Raw genomic sequence first — 19881 nt, forward strand, 5'->3', positions numbered from 1 at the left:
TCTGAAGCTATAGGCTCAGAGGGAAAACTCTGTAATAGGTTAGCAGTAGCTATAATAAGCACATGGTGGGTCTTCTGTTGTATACATGTCACATAGAAAAGGAAATTGAAATCCGTAGAGATTAAGTAACTTGCCCAAGATCCCATAGCTAAACCATACTTGGACCTACCGCTTCTGACTGACTACCTGAGCACCCTTTTCACATACCACACTCCACATCTCTAATTGATCAAGACATTTATTCTAGTTTATTGAAATGACAAGTGTATTATTCTTAGGTTTTTTTAATGAGTTGTTTCTACCCTTAATCACTGTTTTCTCCTCTGTTTACAACCTATAACTCTAAATTTCAGATACCTGCTTGGACATTGATTGCCAGTAACAATGTTTGCTTACTTGGATGAAATAAAGAATGCTGTAAGAGCATGTGACAAGGAGACTTAACCTATTTTGATTAGGTTTTGGGGGAGTTTATAGTATAATTCGAGAGACAGTATCAATATTAAGAAAAGCAATATTCAAAGAATAGGCAAAGTGCTAAGCAATTAGTACCAACTAATTACCAACAGTAGCACATATGACTTTAGAAGAAGCAGCTATCATCAGGAATTTGAGCCAGTGTTTTTAAGTTTCATGGATCATGGATTAAAGGAAGTGTAGGACTTAGATGGGAAGACAAAGCCATGAAAGCAAAACTATATGTGTAGCATATCAAGGGAATAATAACAAGCCCAGGATACGTGTAGGAGAATTGTCTAAAATTACATCACAGCGACCAAATTTGAGTATCTTGAAATATAGATCCAATTCACTATAATAGCAGAATCACTTGACATAACAAAATGTTCCAGATTCCACAAAGATTATAAATCTAGGAACATTATGTCTATATAAGAAACAAGTTGGAATTAATAAAATGAATTTTGTGTAAATTAGAAAATATGTAATGTAATTTTTATATTTATTTTTAATATGCTTCTTTGTAATTACATGCATAAGTATAATAGTAATACATAGTTTAGGGTCTCAAAATTCCTACAAATTTCTCTTTCTAGACATTGTATGACAGCGTGTACCTGACTTTATACAATATTTGTTTTACATCCCTGCCTATTCTGATATATAGTCTGTTGGAACAGCATATAGACCCTCATGTGTTACAGAACAAGCCCGCTCTCTATCGGTAAGTGTTTTCCAGTATTAAATGTCCATACACTTCTTACTGCAAATAGTACATTACATAGTTATCAATTTTTGAAAGTATCTTAAAAATAAGCAGATATATCAAGCACTGTCTTGGTGCTTAATGCTTTACTGAGGAAGTACTTCAGTTGTCATATGGTTTATAATTGTTGAACATTAAAGAGAAGATTTGAATGATTTTTTCCAATGTTTTTAGGAATGAGTAGTTTCATCCTAGGAATGCATTGAGCAGCTGTGTAATTTACACTTACTGCTGTAAACCAGTAATACTCTGTTTCATGGACACAAAAGAAGTTATTCAGTAATTAGTTGTCTCTGGAGTTCCTAAGAAATTAGTTCATGTTCTGGCACTGCCAAATTTATGAGTAGTAATTGATGCAAAATGCAGAGTTGAGGACATTAAATCTTCCCAGCTCCCCTGGGTTATTCCTTTCTCAGAACCAAGTAATCATACATATGTGGAGTCAGCTCAGGACCAGCTTATGGTTCCCACATTAACTTGACCTCTACACTTACAGAGATATTCAGTTATCCAGAAATGGCAGTAACTTACCTTGATTTCCCAGGTTAACTAGGACTGGTCTTGACCCAAGATTGGCACAGATGGTTCTTCTCATAATAGCTATTGATAGACAGGAACTCATTCAGGAGCCTCAGTGCTGAATCTAACTCAGATGACTCCACTAAAAAGAAACAATCATGGCAGAATGACTGAATGTTTACAACAGAATATAATAAAGAGGGAATTCCCTGGTGGTCCAGTGGTTAGGATTCCAGGCTTTCACTGCTCTGGGGCCCAGGTTCGATCCCTGGTTGGAGAACTAAGATCCCACAAGCCATGAGGCGCAGCCAAAAAAAAAAAAAGAATATAACAAAGAAAAATCAACTTTTCACAATTAAACTGAAGTCTTATGCCTATATCATATTTCTTTATTAAATGAGAAAATATATTTGAATATGTTATGAGAATTATAAGCTGTTACACAGATGTATAGTGGTTTGTAAATTAGGTTCTATTCTTTCTGCTAAAATTTTTAAGCAATTTTAAATTAAAAATCCATCTTGTTTTTTAATTATCAAACTGTAATAATTATTTAGTAGGTATAATAAGTCCTAATACATTTCTTTTTTTCTTCCTTTTTCTTAAATTTGCAGAGACATTAGTAAAAACCGTCAACTAAGCATGAAAACATTTCTTTATTGGACCATCTTGGGTTTCAGTCATGCCTTTATTTTCTTTTTTGGATCCTATTTTCTGATAGGGAAAGATACATCTCTGCTTGGAAATGGCCAGGTAAAATACATAGTTTTTTAAAGAACATTTTTAATAATTTAGTTTGGCTTTTGATAACTTTCTGTCATACAAAATAAAGTAAAATTCCATTTAAGTTACAAAATTGCAGGAATTAAATTAAAATGCAATTATAAAAAGGTTTTTAACTTTTTTTTACTTAATAAAATTTCATACAAATGAGAATTAAAACAGAAAGGCAATGCAGTGTAATTTTAATATGAAACTCAAGTTACCTAAGCAGTTTTGCTGTTCAAAACTTAATTCACACATGAGGATATGTTCATGCCCCTCTGCATGATGTTCACTTCAGGATTGTGTTTTAACAATGGCTACTGTTTATTTCGTACTTAACTATTGTGTTCAATGCTTTCCATGCCCCATTTCCATTAATCCTCACAATACTCCCATTGGAGAGATATTATGATTCAGCTTTTTTAGATGAGAAATAAGGACTTAATGTTTAGGTTTTTGCTTTTAATTGCAGGAATTTTTTTTCTTTTTGGGGGGTCGCGGTGGTATGCTTAGGAAGTGCTACTGTACTTTTCAGTGCACTCCAGCAATTCCAAGGATGTCAAGTTACTGCTTAGAGTGGCCATTTTTCTGAAATGTGAAATTGGAAAGGAGTACCACACAGTATGTTGTTTCTGTGTCCTGATTGGAGTGCTCGTGTTGAGAGACTCTGCAAAACTAGGCCTCTCTTTCTAAGCTTAGCTAGATGGGTCAGAGGAAAATAAATGACAGGTGTGGTACTGTGGTGGACTGGAAATGCTTGTCACCTTTAGTTTCTCTTTTCCACTGGCAATACTTAAGTATTCCAAAATATTCAATATATTTGCAGAAACAGAGATACAAGGTTTGCAGTTGGGAGAATATGAAGTTTTATCTGTTCAACAAACATTTATTGAGGACCAACCATTACCATGTACTATACCAGTGTCTGGATTTATGAGAGGAACTAACACACTCAGTTATGGAGCTTAAGAGTCTTGTGAGGGAAACAGAAAATAAACAAGTAAAATAACAAAATATTCAAGTGCAGTGAAGGAAATGGGTTTCAATTTTAGAGAGGCTTTAACCATGCAGATCCCTTTAGGATGTAGAAATGGAACGTATTATTGCCACTCTACTTTTGAGGACGTATTTAGCCTGGTTTGGACAAATATATGAATCTGGTTTGTGTAACATGAAGGTTACAGCACTTCCCCCAAGTAATAACTACCTTTTATTGAATTTTTTTCTCTCTGCCAGGTATATTTCATGTATTAGCTTACTAAATTGTAATAACCCTGTATGAGGAAAATATTTTTTCATATTAGAAAATTAACCTCAGGTTAAGAAACTTGCCTCAGGTCACGTAGTGAATAAATTACAAGAGTATAATTCAAACTCAGATCTGTATAACTTCAAAACCTATGTGCTTAGCCAAGATCCTAAATTCCTTTGAGAAACAAGTATTAGCCTGGTACCCTTCTGTGCAGTATTGCCACTTGTGCAAAGACCATCAAACATATAGATATATGAGTGAGCATGCCCATTTCCACCTGAAATACTGGGCTAAAACTGGACAGAGTGAAGAGGGGAAAAGAGTTAAGAAAGAAGGAAGATGTCATTGGATGAAAAGGAAGTTAAAAGAGATCTCTCTTGTTGCTAGTTACTACTTTTTTTCTGATTTTAAAAGTAACATGTGGGGGCTTCCCTGGTGGCTCAGTGGTTGAGAGTCCGCCTGCCGATGCAGGGGACATGGGTTCGTGCCCCGGTCCAGGAAGATCCCACATGCCGTGGAGCGGCTAGGCCTGTGAGCCATGGCTGCTGAGCCTGCGCGTCTGGAGCCTGTGCTCCGCAACGGGAGAGGCCACGACAGTGAGAGGTTCAAGTAACATGCCCATTATGGTAAATTTGAAATACTCTATAGGAAAAATATACAAAGAAAATAAACCGCCTGTTCTTCTTCTACCCAGGTGTAATTATTTCTGTCATTTTTACATATTTTCTTCCATTTTTTTAAATTTTTTACTATTTTTCATTAACGTCATAACTTATCCCCTTATTTCTCAATGATAGGCTTATTATAATTATCCCCTTACTATAGTCTAAGTGATTTTTCATGTTATTAAAAATGCTTCAAAAATATTTTTTCACAGCTACATAATATTCATTACATGGCATAAATTATTTAAGAATACTTATAATTTAGGTTTGTTTCTAGTTTTTAGTGACTTTTAAAATTAAATCTTTAGAGACTTCCCTGGTGGTCCAGTTGCTGAGACTCCGTGCTCCCAATGCATGGGGCCCGGGTTCAATCCCTGGTCAGGGAACTAGATCTCACATGCCACAACTAAGAGGTCACATGCCACAACTCAAGATCCCGCACGCAGCAGCAAAGATCCTGCATGCCACAACTAAGACCCAGCACAGCCAAACAAACAAATAAATAAATAATTTTTTTAAATTAAATCTTGAGCATGCTTTATACAAAAGAAAAGAATCTTAATGAAGTGTAAATTGTTGTTGGCCCTTTAGTACAAAAGTTTTTCTTCTTTTTACCACCTGTTATTGTTTTTTTTAACTCAAATTGTACATCATTAACTTCCCCTTTTAGCCTACCGGTTCTACCACTCATATATACCACTAGAAATTAATCTACCACTCCCTGTAGAAACAGTGGAAAAGAAGCATACATTGCAATTGGTCAAATTGGATTTACATCCTGGCACCTGAAGTTCCTATTTGAGTGATTTGGGAATAGTTCTTTAACTTCTGTAAGGCTCAGTTTCCTCGCTGCAAAATTAGGAACATGATTACTACCTTATAGGTTTGCTGTGAGGAATAAACAACATATTACATGTAGGGCATTAGGCATAGTGGCTAGCATATAGAAGTACTCAATAAATCTTAGCAGTATTACTTGTTATTATTACTATCAAATCATTATATTGAAGACTCTGTCCTACCCAGTCCCCCTCTAATCTACTTCTCCCAGAAACTCTCCTCTTTAATGGTGTAAGTTAAACTGTCCTTACTGGCTCTCTCAGAACATGCAGTGCTCATTTCTAGTTCCAAGCCATTACTATGTTTTCTCTCTAGAATGCTCTTGCCTCTTTTTCCCAAAGTCAGTCTTATGACTGTCTGTTCTTCAAGATTGAGCCCACAGGTCCCTGTCCTTTCACTGTAGCTCCCTCTTACGCCTCCCTATACTGAAAGTCTTTTTCGACATGGGTTGAATGCTCTGTTTTCCAGTAATTATTCTTGTATGCCCAAGAAATCTGCAAACAGTGGAGGACCTAGAGTAGAAAATATTAGGGGGAAGTACTGGGAAGAGAAGTGGCTAGAGGTGAAGATGAAGTCAGTGCAAACAAATGATCCTGAGAAAGGAGGAGGAGAAGGAGTTGCAGTAGTTTGGGATCCACGCAGGGCAAGACTTCAGGGGAAGTTAAGATTCTACCCCCATCTTTTGTGATGGGCCTAGCAGTATCATGAATATTCTAGGTATTAATTAATTTTCAACAATTTTTTTTTTTGGCCATGCCATGTGGCTTGCAGGATCTCAGTTCCCTGACCAGGAATTGAACCTGGGCCACAGCAGTGAAACTGCCGAATCCTAACTACTAGACCACCAGGGAACTCCCTCAACAAATATTTTTGAAGTATCCATTCATTCATTCTTAACTTCTCTTTTACTTAGGAAAGAACTATTTATTCTTCATATATTCCCCTCAGATCTTTTTAATAGGTCTTTTCTCTTAGCAAAATATAAGAATCCTGATAAGTTTTCTCTGAGATTTGGAAAGACTAGAAGAATGTATATGACATGTCTGAGTACCTGTTTGTGTGTGTGTGTGTGTCTATAAACTGCTTTCCTATGGACAGATCTTTACCTTCCAAGCACCATAAAAAAGATATTCCTTTACTGCCACTCCTTGATTGCCTGCAGAGAACAAAAAATATACTAAGAGGACTGAACTACTGACTTTTTTTTTTTTTTTTTTTTTTGCGGTATGCGGGCCTCTCACTGTTGTGGCCTCTCCCGTTGTGGAGCACAGGCCCCGGACGCGCAGGCTCAGCGGCCATGGCTCACGGGTCCAGCCGCTCCGCAGCATGTGGGATCCTCCCGGACCAGGGCACGAACCCGTGTCCCCTGCATCAGCAGGCGGACTCTCAACCACTGCGCCACCAGGGAAGCCCCTAACTAATTTTTAATTATTTTTCTTCTAAATATTAGAAGAGTTAAACTCAAATAAAATTTGTCTAGCCTTATGCAGGCTTAAAATACTCAAAGTATTTGGAATATAAGTATTAGTTAAAAACTGGGGCTTGTCTTCCAATACCTCAGTATCATCTTTTCACAAACATTTGTCAAAAAGTCAGATTTGAAATTTGGTGAATATTTGTTTGGGTAATTTTTTTTTCTTTTTTTTATAAATTAATTTATTATTTATTTATTTATGGCTGTGTTGGGTCGTTGTTGCTGTCCTTGGGCTTTCTCTAGTTGTGGTGAGCGGGGGTACTCTTCGTTGCGATGTGCGGGCTTCTCATTGCAGTGGCTTCTCGTTGTGGAGCACAGGCTCCAGGTGCGCAGGCTTCAGTAGTTGTGGCACACAGGCTCAGTAGTTGTGGCTCGCAGGCTCTAGAGCTCAGGCTCAGTAATTGTGGCACACGGGCTTAGTTACTCCGCAGCATGTGGGATCTTCCCGGACCAGGGCTCGAACCCATATCCCCTGCATTGGCAGGCGGATTCTTAACCACTGCGCCACCAGGGAAGTCCCTTCATTTTTTTTTTTTCCAGAGCTGAAAATGAGCTTAGCATAAAACTTCATATTATTTCTGTAATCCAACAAGATCAACTTTGTTTGAGTTGGTGTTTTTTAACAGGCTTTGTAGAAGAGAACAGAACAATCATTTCTTTTTTATTAATTGAATTTTGACAAAGGTAAAATTGTTATAATGTATTTTGTTAGAGATCTTAATTTAACTTTTAAAAAATGTTAACTCCTCCAAGAATAATAGAAAAAACTGACTTCCATGATACTGGTTTTTAAAAAACAGCTTAATTGAGGTATAGTTGGTATACAGTAAGCTGCATATATTTAAAATTTTATAATTTGATACTTTTTTACCATCTTAACATTTTTTTTTTTTTTTTTTTTTGTGATACTCCGGCCTCTCACTGTTGTGGTCTCTCCCGTTGTGGAGCACAGGCTCCGGATGCGCAGGCCCAGCAGCCGTGGCTCACGGGCCCAGCCGCTCTGCGGCATGTGGGATCTTCCCGGACCGGGGCATGAACCCGTGTACCCTGCATCGGCAGGTGGAGTCTCAACCACTGTGCCACCAGGGAAGCCCATCTTAACATTTTTAAGAGTACAGTTCAGTAGTGTTAAGTAAATTCACATTGTTATGCAACAGATCTCCAGAACTTTTTCATCTTGCAAAGCTGAAACTCTGTGCCTATTAAAGAACTACCCATTTCCCTTCTTACCAGCTCCTGGAATTTACCGTTCTTTCTGCTTCTATGAATTTGACCACCTATGAAATCATTTTTTTTTAGAAGCTAAATAATTGGGAAGTGAACACCAATGAAGAATGTTTATTAAGGTTACTATAAATTACAGAGGTACTAAAAGCAAATGACTATGTTTTTTAAAAAAGAAAAATTTATCTCCTTTGTTTATCTCTACAGAGTAAGTGTTCTCATATTGGGACACTGCTTGTTCTAACAGTGTTGCTGTTGTCCAGGATACTTTTGGAAATAGCTTATGTTGTCTTTCTGTGATCTCACGAAGAAACTTTTCTCAGGGAAGAATATTTATAAAGTCATAGACAAGGGAAGATGTTACTTAAGATTATAGATAAGGAAAGTATGAGAGGAACAATTTAGATTACAGGAGTTCACCTCCAGTTAAAGCAAACTTCCATAGAATGCAATGGCAAAGGCATCGTGGCTTGGGTAAGTGTATATTAGAAGAATTAAAAAAAAATTTATAGTGAAGGAAACAGAACAGAGGGAATTTTAGTCATGTGGTAAGAGTGTAAAACTAAGATGATGTAGGGAGAAAAATATTGGGAGAACAGTTTCAGAGGTAGCTGAGTTCCCATCCCAACATTCCATGACATTCTGCTTGTCTAGTGGTTTCAACCGAAGACTTCAGAAGAAAAAGAGAATAAAGAAAAAATCCTTTGTTAACTCAGGAACTTAAACACTAATACCTATTCCACTCATTCTCAGTGGTCTGATATGAAAATTACAATCTAGATAACTACTGTTTAAAATGAGATCCCACCCAAATAAGGGTTTTTAAAATTTGTTTTGGTTTTGTTTTACTGAAGTATACAGAAACTCAAAGAAAAATGTCAACCATTAATTTCTTTTTTTCTCTCTGTATGGAATTATACCCAGTTTGGAAAACTAAAATAATTGAAATTCAAAAAAATATGGGATCAGAGAAAAAGGGAAAAACTATTAAGAGTATTCTAATTCCAGTTGGACTTCTCCAGTAGGGAAGCTGGAATTATCAGACCCTCAGCACCATTCTAAACTATATATTCACTGTTCCACCACATTAAAAATCAAATGACAAAGGAACGAATAAGCATGAAAAAGTAATTCTTCACCTCTTATTCAAGCCTTCTAGGTCTGGACTGTTTGCCAGACTAGTTGGGGGAAAACAATCAGCAACACAGAATGGAAGAGTTGAAATTTCAGGTTGTAATTTTGAGAGAAAGAGAAAAATAAACCTTTTTGTAGTTTTTACTACTATTTTTTTTAATGTTAATGATTTCTCCCCTTAACTTTCTATCTTTAATTAGTTTCTCTTTCACACTATACATGTCATCAGCTGTTGAAACCTAGCCATCAAATGATAAGAGCTCTGTGTTAAGATAGAAATATACTATTTTATATTTGTATTCCACTGAGAATTCAGTATCCTTTACTTTCATTCAAATGATTTAACCACCATAATTACCAATCAGGTCATTCAAGAACACATACGCAATTTAATTCTTGCCAGTAGATACAGATTTCTTTTAATTAAAGCTTGTATGATTAAAATATCTTTGATTATCTAGTTCATTACAGAATTTCCCTGTATGTTCATTTATTCATGAGACAAATATTTAAAGCACTAATAATATTCCAAGTAATTAATAGAAAATTACATCATATACAGAGAACAGAAGAATATATCTTGCTTCTTATGGTATCACCCAACAATTGGTCAGTGTTTAAAACCAATAATAAAGAGATAGTTTGTACTGGAGAACTGAACAACTGATTAACTCTATAGGAGATAATTCTTTTATAGATCAATGTGTAGTTAAGTTAGACCTATTACAAAATTTGAAGAAGTTATATTTTTTTTACTATTTCTACTTTCTGGCCTCCTCTTCTCCCTTGAATGTTCTCCTGTGGGGCTTTCACCCCCAGCACTCCCATCAAAACCATGTTCTTTATGGTCACCAGCCACCACTTCATTGCTAAATCTATGAGCGTGCCTCAGCCCTTTTGAACTCAACCATTGGGTATAATTTTTGAAGCCTTCCTGCCTGCCGCATTATCTTCTCTCAGCCTCTGTAAGTTACTTTGGCTTCCTTACCAACTGTTTCTTTTCAGTCTTCACCTCCTACCCTCAGATTCAGGGCTTCTCAACCTCTGCACCAGTGGCATTTTGAGCCAGATAATTTTTTGCTGTGGAGGTTCACCCTATGAATTGCAGGATGTTTAGCAGCATGCCTACCCACTAGATACCAGTAGCACACAGGCATACACCCCTAACCCCACCCCCCAGTTATGACAACCAAAAATGTCTTCAGATCCAGCCAGCTGTCCACCGTGAGGCAAAATGCCCCCACCTTGAGAACCGCTGTTCTACGTGGAGCAGTGGCCTAGGACTCAGTGCTGTGCCATCTTTTCTTTATCTGTACACAGGGTGAATTCATCCTTCTCATGGTTGAAACATTGCTTATACGCTGAACTCCCAATTTTACATCTCTGCCAGTTGCTTATTAGATTCAAATAACTAACTACATTCTCTACCTGTAAGTCTTATAAGAATCCCAAAGTTAATATTGCTAAACAGAATTTTTTTATGTCTTCTGTAAACCCATTTCCCTTCCAGTTCTTCTTATATTTATTAATAAATGGAGCTACCTTTTACCCATCTGCTCAGGCAGAAATCTAGGAATCATCCTTCATTTCACTTCTTCTCTCACAACCCATATGAAATCGCATTGGTTCTGATGTCACACATATCCCGGATGTTTCTACTTCTCTCCTCCTCCACACCAATCAGATCCTCACCATCTCTTCGGAGACCATAGTAACTGCCTTCTTCCTCCTCCTGCTTCTGTTCTTCCCCTTCCTACTATCTATTCTCCACACAGTAGCCCAAGTGATCTTTTAAAAATGAAAAGATCTTGGACTACCTCTTGGACTGTATTTCCTTCCACCTTCCCTTTTATTCACTCTACTCCAGCCACAGTGGTTTTCTTGCTCTTTCAGACCAGTTAGTTCCTGCCTTAGGACTTCTGCACTTGCTCTTTCTCTGCCTGGATGCTCTTCTCTCACGTGGTCATTTGACTATCTCCCTTATTCATTCAGGTCTCCTGAAATGTCACTGGCTTGAGTAGGCCTTTCTAGCCCACTCCAGTAAAATCCCATCTCCCTCACCTTCCATCACTTCCCGACCCCTTACTCTACATTTATTTTCTTTTATTTATTTGTTTGTTTATTTATTTTTGGCTGCATCGGGTCTTCGTTGCTGCGCACGGGCTTTCTCTAGATGCAGCGAGCGGGGGCTACTCTTTGTTACAGTGTGCGGGCTTCTCTGTGGTGGCTTCTCTTGTTGCAGAGCACGGGCTCTTTACCTCAAAGTATATATATTTAGGTTTATTTATTTTTTGCCTCCTCCACTATGTGTAAGCTCCTTGAGGTCAGGAGCTTACACGTAGTGTAAGAGGTCTGTCTATTCTGAGCAGGGGCAGATCCAGGTTTAGTAGAGCAATCTAAGCCTTACTCGTTTTGGCAGGCCCTCTTTAAGGGAAAGAACTATAAGTACAAACACAAGTATATGTGGAAGTGATTATGAGTGACATAAATAGGTCCCACTTAACCCAAGCCAATGTAATAAGCCCAACTCAACTTCTCTTTAGCCAGATCCCCAATATCCCCTCTGCCACTCACTTCATCACCACCTAAACTAATTCAAGGGGAAAACAGAATGGAAAGAGTCTTAACTGACTGATGCAATTGAAATACATAACTTGTGCTAATTTTATCCAAAAAGGAGAGAGAATGTGAATGTGTTTTCTACAGCTCCCTCTAGGGCCTTGAATACTAGAAGGAGCCCTAAATCTTCCTCTGCTTCTAAGGAAGATACCATGTAACTAGCCCCAGTCTGGGCCCAGTAAAACCATATACTGAGGGATAGACATGTGTGGCTGTTACCACTCCCAGACCCAGGTTCCCTGACTACATCAATTACCTATCTCCATATCCCTGAAAGAGGAGCTGGCTCTCTTAAGAGCTGAGTTAAGTGAGATCCAATGATTTTTCAGTATTTCCAGGTCATTTCTAGAGATGATAAAAGTAGGAAAAGTCAATATGACTTTTCCATTTTTTTCCTCTTGACAAATAAACTCCCCAAAATACTCTCAAATAAAGGAATATTAATGTTTCATTGTTGATTATAATAACCATTATTTATTGATTTTTTTTTTGCCTTTTAAGCTATTTATTTTTTTAACTGAAGTATAGTGAATTCACAGTGTTGTTAGTTTCAAGTGTACAGCATAGTGATTCAGTTATATCTATATATAAATATTCTTTTTCAGATTCTCTTCCATTATATGTTATTACAAGATAGTGAGTATAGTCCCCTGTGCTATTAGGTCTTTGTTGTTTACCTATTTTATATTTAGTAGTGTGTATATTTTAATCCCAAACTTCTAATTTATCTTCTCCCACCCCCCCCACCACCCGCTATCCCCTTTGGTAACCATAAGTTTGTTTTCTATGTCTGTGAATCTATTTCTCTTTTGTAAATAAGTTCATTTGTATCATTTTTAAGATTCCACATTTAAGCAATATCTTATTTTATTTGTCTTTCTCTGACTTTCACTTAATATGTTAAACTCTGGGTCCATCCATGTTGCTGTAAATGGCATGATTTCATTCTTTTTTATGGCTGACTGATACTCCATTGTGTATATGTACCACATCTTCTTTGTCCATTCACCTGTCAGTGGACATTTAGGTTGCTTCCATGTCTTGGCTATTGTAAATAGTGCTGCTGTGAACACTGGGGTCTATGTATCTTTTCAAATTAGAGTTTCCTCCAGATATATGCCCAGGATTGGGATTGCAGGATCATATGGTAACTCTTTCTAGCTTTTTAAGGAACCTCCATACTATTCTCCTAAATGGCTGCACTAATTTACATTCCCACCAACAGTGTAAGAGGGTTCCTTTTTTGCCACACCCTCTCCAGCATTTACTATTTGTAGACTTTTTAATAATGGCCATTCTGACCAGTGTGAGGGGATACCTCATTGTAGTTTCAATTTGCATTTCTCCTATAATTAGTTATATTGAGCATCTTTTCGTATGCCTGTTGGCCATCTGTATGTTTTCTTTAGAGAAATGTCTTTTTATGTCTTCTGCCCATTTTTTGATTGGGTCGTTTGTTTTTTTTTGATAATTAAGCTGCATGAACTGTATACTTTGGAAATTAATACCATATCAGTAGCATCATTTGCAAATATTTTCTCCCAGTCCATAAGTTGTCTTGTCATTTTGTGGATAGTTTCCTTTGCTGTGCAAAAGCTTTTAAGCTTAGTTAGGTCCCATATGTTTATTTTTTATTTTATTTCCATTGCTCTAGGAGACAGATCCAAAAAAATATTCCTGCATTTTATGTCAAAGAGTGATCTGCCCGTGTTTTCCTCTAGAAGTTTTACATTTAGGTCTTTAATCCATTTTGAGTTTATTTTTGTATATGATGTTAGAGAATGTTCTAATTTTATTCTTTTATGTGTAGCTGTCCAATTTTCCCAGCACCACTTATTGAAGAGACTGTCTTTTCTCCATTGTATATTATTGCCTCCTTTGTCATAGATTAATTGACCATAGGTGCATGGGTTTATTTCTGGACTTTCTATCCTGTTGCATTGATCTATATGTTTGTTTTTGTGTCGGTACCATACTGTTTTGATTGCATTAGCTTTATAGCGTAGTCTGGAGTCAGGGAGTTTGATTCCTCCAGCTCCATTATCCTTTCTCAAGATTGTTTTGGCTATTCAGGGTCTTTTGTGTTTCCATACAAATTTTTAAAAATTTTGTTGAGTATTTTATTTATACCAGGCAATATATTAAGTATTTTTAAATAAACAATAATTTTATAAGCACTGAGGTTGTGGTTTATCTTTAATTACTTAGATGAGTTTTATTGCCATTGGAACCCATATTTTTTTTTCTTTCTTTTTAAACAACCAATCTTTTAAATAATTTTTTAAACCAATGGTAAAGATTATGACTACTTTGTAAACTAAATTAACATAAATTTCTGGTGCTTTTATTTGTGGAAATTAAATCCTGACATTCTTTGGGGATTCTGCATTTTTAATAGGCCTTAGTAAGTTTTGGCTATAAAGCCCAGGGCAAAACTATCTAACTGGCATTAACTGCATTTTTACGTGAAATCCCTTGAATAGGTCCACTGGCCATTATCTTTCCTTTCAGGTGTTGGTTTTGTGTATAAGTTTCTTTTTACCTGCTCTTTCTATAGTGTGTCCAGAAATACAGTGGCAGGTGATCTGCTGTGACATCTGGTTGGAATGATTTCAGAAAATAATTGTGATTGAACAGGGTTTTATTTGATTTTTACTTTGTGATAGGAGTAAAGCAGTCACTAACAGCTGTATCATTATCACTAAAAACTGTGCCACATAATTCCAAACCCATCTTTGAGTTTCCAGTCTGATAATGTTATCCAAAGAATCATTTTACATAATAATAAACATGATAATACTTTATGGTGTTTCTTCTCATTCTCCTTTAACTTTACTAATCTAGTCACAGATTTCAAATGTAACTGGCGTAAATGATGCAAATGATTTTTAGTAAAGAATGTACACTAGTTACTCTTTGCATCACTTCTGATTTAGCATCATTTTAACCCATAATGCAATACTGGTTTATTCATTCTGTTTTAGATGTTTGGAAATTGGACATTTGGTACCTTGGTCTTCACAGTCATGGTTATTACAGTCACAGCAAAGGTATGGTACAGAAATTAGAAGCACGGATACATTTTGTGTCTGCATAATTCTTAGTTAATTTTCCTCATTTCTTTGTTGATAGATTTTCCTTTTTCAGTCATGAATAATTTCATGGATGCCTAGTTTAATAATTCATTTTAATTTTTGTCAAAAGATTCATTATGAATCATTTTTAAAATTCATTATTTTGTAAAGCCTCAGCTGATTTTTATGGTCAGATAAAGGTTAACCCCTCAGTACTCATCTCCGAAATTCTGCTTCTCTCTATGTAATGCAAGACAACACAAGCTGGTTTAGGTCATGGAGTTCTGAACAAAGTACTCATGAAATTTTAATACTGCTTCCTCACAGAAGAAAAATACTATAAACTTGAAATTGTTGAATTTCATACTAAGATCTTTTCATTAATATTTATCTTCTGAGGGACTTTGCCATAGCAACCTTAGTCACTTATAATTAATACATTTTATTCTTGAGTTTTAGCTGAGAAGTTAAAGATTTATTAATTTACATTAAGGATTTATTTATTTATTTTTTTAGATGGCTTTGGAAACTCATTTTTGGACCTGGATCAATCATCTTGTTACCTGGGGATCTATTTTATTCTATTTTGTATTTTCTTTGTTTTATGGAGGGATTCTCTGGTGAGTGACTATATTTTAGTTATATTGATTCAACTCTAATAAATAGTTATTATGATAGATTTTACTATGAACAAATTCTACTCAGAATAGTTTTGAGACCCTATCCTGATAAGAAATTTAGTTTTTTCAGTTGATCTTACTGATATGGAAGAAAAAAGAAACTAACAAATACTGAATACCTACTATATTCTAGTGTTTTACCTAAGATATTACATTGATTCATCATGATAATCTTGTTACCCCATTTTTTTCTATTTGGAAACTGAGCTCCAAGATCACAATGGTTAAAAGTAGCAAAGCTAGGATTTACTTGAAAATTAATGTTCTTTACACTAATCGTATTACCTTTAAATTATTATTAATGTATATAATTTTAAAAGTCACGTAGAATCATTAAATTTTCATGAATGAGTTAACTTCTCTCTCAAAAGTAATGTGCTGCATATTCATTGGTAAAATCAGATATTCAGCTATTCTGATAGATTAAAAATTAATGCTTTTCCTAAGATTGTTTGGTAAGTGATGGACAGCTGAAATCCCTCAATTGGAGAATGTATATTACATTGCCTACTGTGCCTGTGATCCCTGTATCAGGCAAAATTACAAAAGGCAGGGAAAAACTTGTATTGGCTAAACATTAACTTTCATTTAGGATTATAAAAAGATACTCTAATGAATATCATTTGTTTGTTTTCAATCCTCTTTATTTCTGCATTTCTTCCGGTATTTCCCCTCATTCTTTTGAAGTGATATATACACAAACCCAAAAAGAGTATCTTGACAATACCTACTACTATGTAGAACTAATATTTGTGAGTACATTTATTTTAAAATCCATGTGTAGAGAAGATCCTCTAAGTAGAGCTTTTCAACCTAAAATTTGGGTAATCAAGCTTGTAGTTGCTTAGTAGAAAATATTTTATTACATACTTTTTCTTGCTTTTTTGGTCTCTTAAGTCTGTATTATTCACTACATAATTCTTTTGAATTATCCTAACACTTAAGGTAGGATAAGTCAATTACTTGCCACTTTCCTAATTATAAAAACCATGGTTGTCATTCAAATGAATTAAATTGGATTTTATTTTTAACAATTAAAATCTACCATGTTTTATTAGTTAGTTGATTAATTAAATTACACTGATTTCACATTTTGAATATTTTCCTGGAGTATTCTTAAAATTGTAACCTTCATGTATAGTGGGTTTACTTAATGTCTTGATTTAAGAATCTGTCTTGTTGGTTTCTTCTTTTATTATAAGCCCACTTTCTTTCTTTGCAGGCCATTTTTGAGCTCCCAGAATATGTACTTTGTATTTATTCAGCTCTTGTCAAGTGGTTCTGCTTGGTTTGCCATAATTCTCATGGTTGTTACATGCCTATTTCTTGATATTGTGAAGAAAGTATTTGACCGACAGTTTCATCCTACAAATATTGAAAAGGCACAGGTAACCACTTTTTATATACAATACCTTTTTAATTAGGAGTCTTGATGAATAGCTGTCATTATAATTTGCTTATATTAGAAAATAGGAAATTATCTATTCCTGTATCAAGTATTTTGCAATATAAATATTGTTACATGTGATATTTTTAAAGTTGTTATTGTTGCTATGAATTTTATGACTCCTGAAAAATTATAATTTTTAAAAATTACCTTGTGTTATTAATAGAACTAGGTTTTAAGTATAAAACTATCAAGTTATGTCCAAATAATAGTATAAATATGTCTTAAATACTATTATCACAGCCTTCTATCAAATATATATAATTGGGATATATATCCATTTCTTCAGAACCATTAGAATTTCAGTAGTGCTTCTTCAGGTCATATTGTTTTCAACAAAAGTATGAAATAAGTTCTTTAACCTAAATAACTTCTACAGAATGGATTTTTATAAAATATATTCTCTCACTAAACACTTACTAATAATATTATACTACAGCAGATATTAATAGTATGTTACATAGTGTTTAAGAATATGGTCTTTAGGGCCTGATAGTTGTGGGTTCAAAACCCACATTCTACCACTGAGTAGCTCTGTAACTTTAAGTCTCCATTTCTTCATGGGTAAAATTATGACAAATGTCTATCTCATTACATTTGTAATAAGGATTAAATGGAATAATGTTCAAACACAGAGTATATCCTCAAGAAATGATAGCTATTTAGTATATTTGACTTTTTTGTGTATTTGACTTGTACATAAGCTAGAAATATTGGTTTGTCTTATTAACCGTATCATGGCATTGAACATATGTCCTCAAGAGTACATTCTAATCAACTTTTATGCCCTTGTAAACACAGAGTTTATTAATCATTTAGTTCTGCCTAGGTTGAGGGTTTTGAGGGGGGTTTTGTTTTTCTTTTTGTTTTTTGCATATTTGCTGTATGCCAAGCAAATTTTGGAAATTTAGTTGTGTGTTCATGCTACAAATAGAATAAGTGCTTCTTAAGTATTTAGTGATTTGAGTTAGGCTTCTTAAACAGTGTATTGGTTTTAATTTCAGTTGATCATATTAACATTTCTTTAGCACTTGTTTGCTTTGGTCACTCAGTCCTAGCCAATATACATTTTAACACCACTGAAGCAGCATAGGCCTCTGAAGCCTGACAAACTTAATTCAGATACTGTTTTAACCACTTATAAAATGTATGTCTTTAATCAAGTCACTTCCCTAAGCCTCAGTTTCTTCCTCTGTAGAATCAGAATAATAACTACCTTACTTGCTGGTTAGAGATCATTAATATAAAGTGCCTAACCCTGGGTCTGTATGTAGTAAGTCCTCAGTAAGAACATAACTATAAGAAAGATGAGGATGTTGCTCTGATACTGATCTTCAGATGGGGCTGAAAAACTTTGCATAATCTGATTACTGTGTCTGCCTATGCATATATTTATATCAATATGGGCAGACTTTTCCACCTTGCAATATATTACTTAAATATATGTCAGAAAGTTTTGCCTTTTTTCTAATCTTCAGAGATATTCATGATAATAGAATACTACTTTTAATACATTGTCTATTATACTTTTTCTAGACCTTTATGGAGAACATATTTGTCTTGCCCTCTTGGCTATATAAAGTTATATTTCACCAAAATATATTAATGACATCACTTAAAAACTTATTCTTTATAAAAGTAAATAATGATTTATTTACATTTATCCTTAGAAATTTTCTTTAGGCAGAGCATTATATCTTAGAGATTTCTTAATGATAATAAAAGGTGATAATATTAGTCCTTATTACCATTTTTGTAGAACTCTTTTTAAAGGATTACACAGGAAATATTTGATACTTTAAGGCGGACCCTTAGACAAGAAAAAGTTAAAAGTACTTTATATATATTTTAGTTATTTTACCATAGGCTAAATTGATTAAAAATGGAGTTGATTTTAAAAATCAATCATTTTTCTATGTATGAAAGCCAGTATAATCTCCCTTTCTACCCTACTAAATTCCTTTTAAATGATTTAACTGGATGTTCAACTGTGATCTAATCTAAAGAGAAAAAGAATGTGATATATATTTTTAAAATTGAGTCACTTTGCTGTACAGCAGAGATTGGCCCAACATTGTAAATCAACTATACGTCAATAAAAAATAAACATGGAAATAAAAATAATCTAAAGAGGAAATCTCTACTTCCACTCAGGGATTTTCTAGCCTACTGGGGATTTTTTTGTTTTTGTCGAGACAGTATATGGTCATTCATATCCCGTGTGTGACATTATTCTTTCGCTATAGTCAGTAATCTTTATTATTTCAGCCTTGTACTTTCAACTCTGATTTCAAATGTTGAGAAAGTTGTTAGAAAGTTGTCAGCTACTTACTTCATTGCTTACCAAAAGTAGCAAGAAAAATCATATCAAAAGAAGAGTTGTCAGCATTTATTTTGAGCTTTGTTTTTCTGCAGAATAACAATGTGGTATTAAGAATAAATTCTTTTGATAGCAAAGCCAATGGCCCTACAAATGTGTACCATGTATGATATATCCTATTCTTGTAGGGACAAATGTCTTTACAAAGCTTGTCCTGTGTCTGTCTCTTAGGTGATAAATACAGCTCACTGACTTGTTGTATGTCCCATCCCTTTTCTGTCCACTTATAGATGTACTCCAACACAGTCGCTTTCAGTGACGAGTTCATCGCACTGCAGCCATTGTCGAGGGCAAGGAATCAGCTGAGCAAACTTAGGTAGAGTAGGAGGAGTAGAACCTCATTAACTCTTCTGCATGCTAAAGGTCAATTTAAAAATATTCAAAAGATGGGCAGAGGCATGAATTAAGAGTGGGGCATTTTTGTTAGCACAGCTCTGTCTCTAATTTGACCTTTATCAATATGCATGTTAAAACCTAAAAAATACATCCATTTCTTTGAGACAAAAATTCAGTATAACAGGACAGAGATCTGTACCTTATTATATATTTTATACCTTAACTACCTTTTCTAGCACAATTCTAA

General features: G+C 35.0%; 1 protein-coding gene across 7 annotated transcripts in view; it reads left to right on the forward strand.

Annotated features, from left to right (window-relative positions):
* The window catches only part of ATP11B (ATPase phospholipid transporting 11B (putative)), a 133049-nt gene that overhangs the window by 83378 nt on the left and 29790 nt on the right, over positions 1–19881 (forward strand). For 4 of the 7 annotated variants that reach the window (XM_082654901.1, XM_082654902.1, XM_082654907.1 and 1 more), the window contains 5 exons: positions 1056–1183; positions 2359–2497; positions 14702–14767; positions 15308–15411; positions 16694–16859. In XM_082654901.1, the coding sequence (XP_082511027.1) occupies positions 1056–1183; positions 2359–2497; positions 14702–14767; positions 15308–15411; positions 16694–16859 (603 nt within the window). Of the gene's footprint in view, positions 1–1055; positions 1184–2358; positions 2498–14701; positions 14768–15307; positions 15412–16693; positions 16860–19528; positions 19615–19881 lie in introns of all 7 variants that reach the window. The other 3 variants (XM_082654905.1, XM_082654904.1, XM_082654906.1) reach the window with 1 other exon arrangement.

This window comes from Grampus griseus (genome assembly GCF_964374135.1).
Source record: "Grampus griseus genome assembly, chromosome: 5".
Classification (NCBI taxonomy): Eukaryota; Metazoa; Chordata; class Mammalia; order Artiodactyla; family Delphinidae; genus Grampus; species Grampus griseus.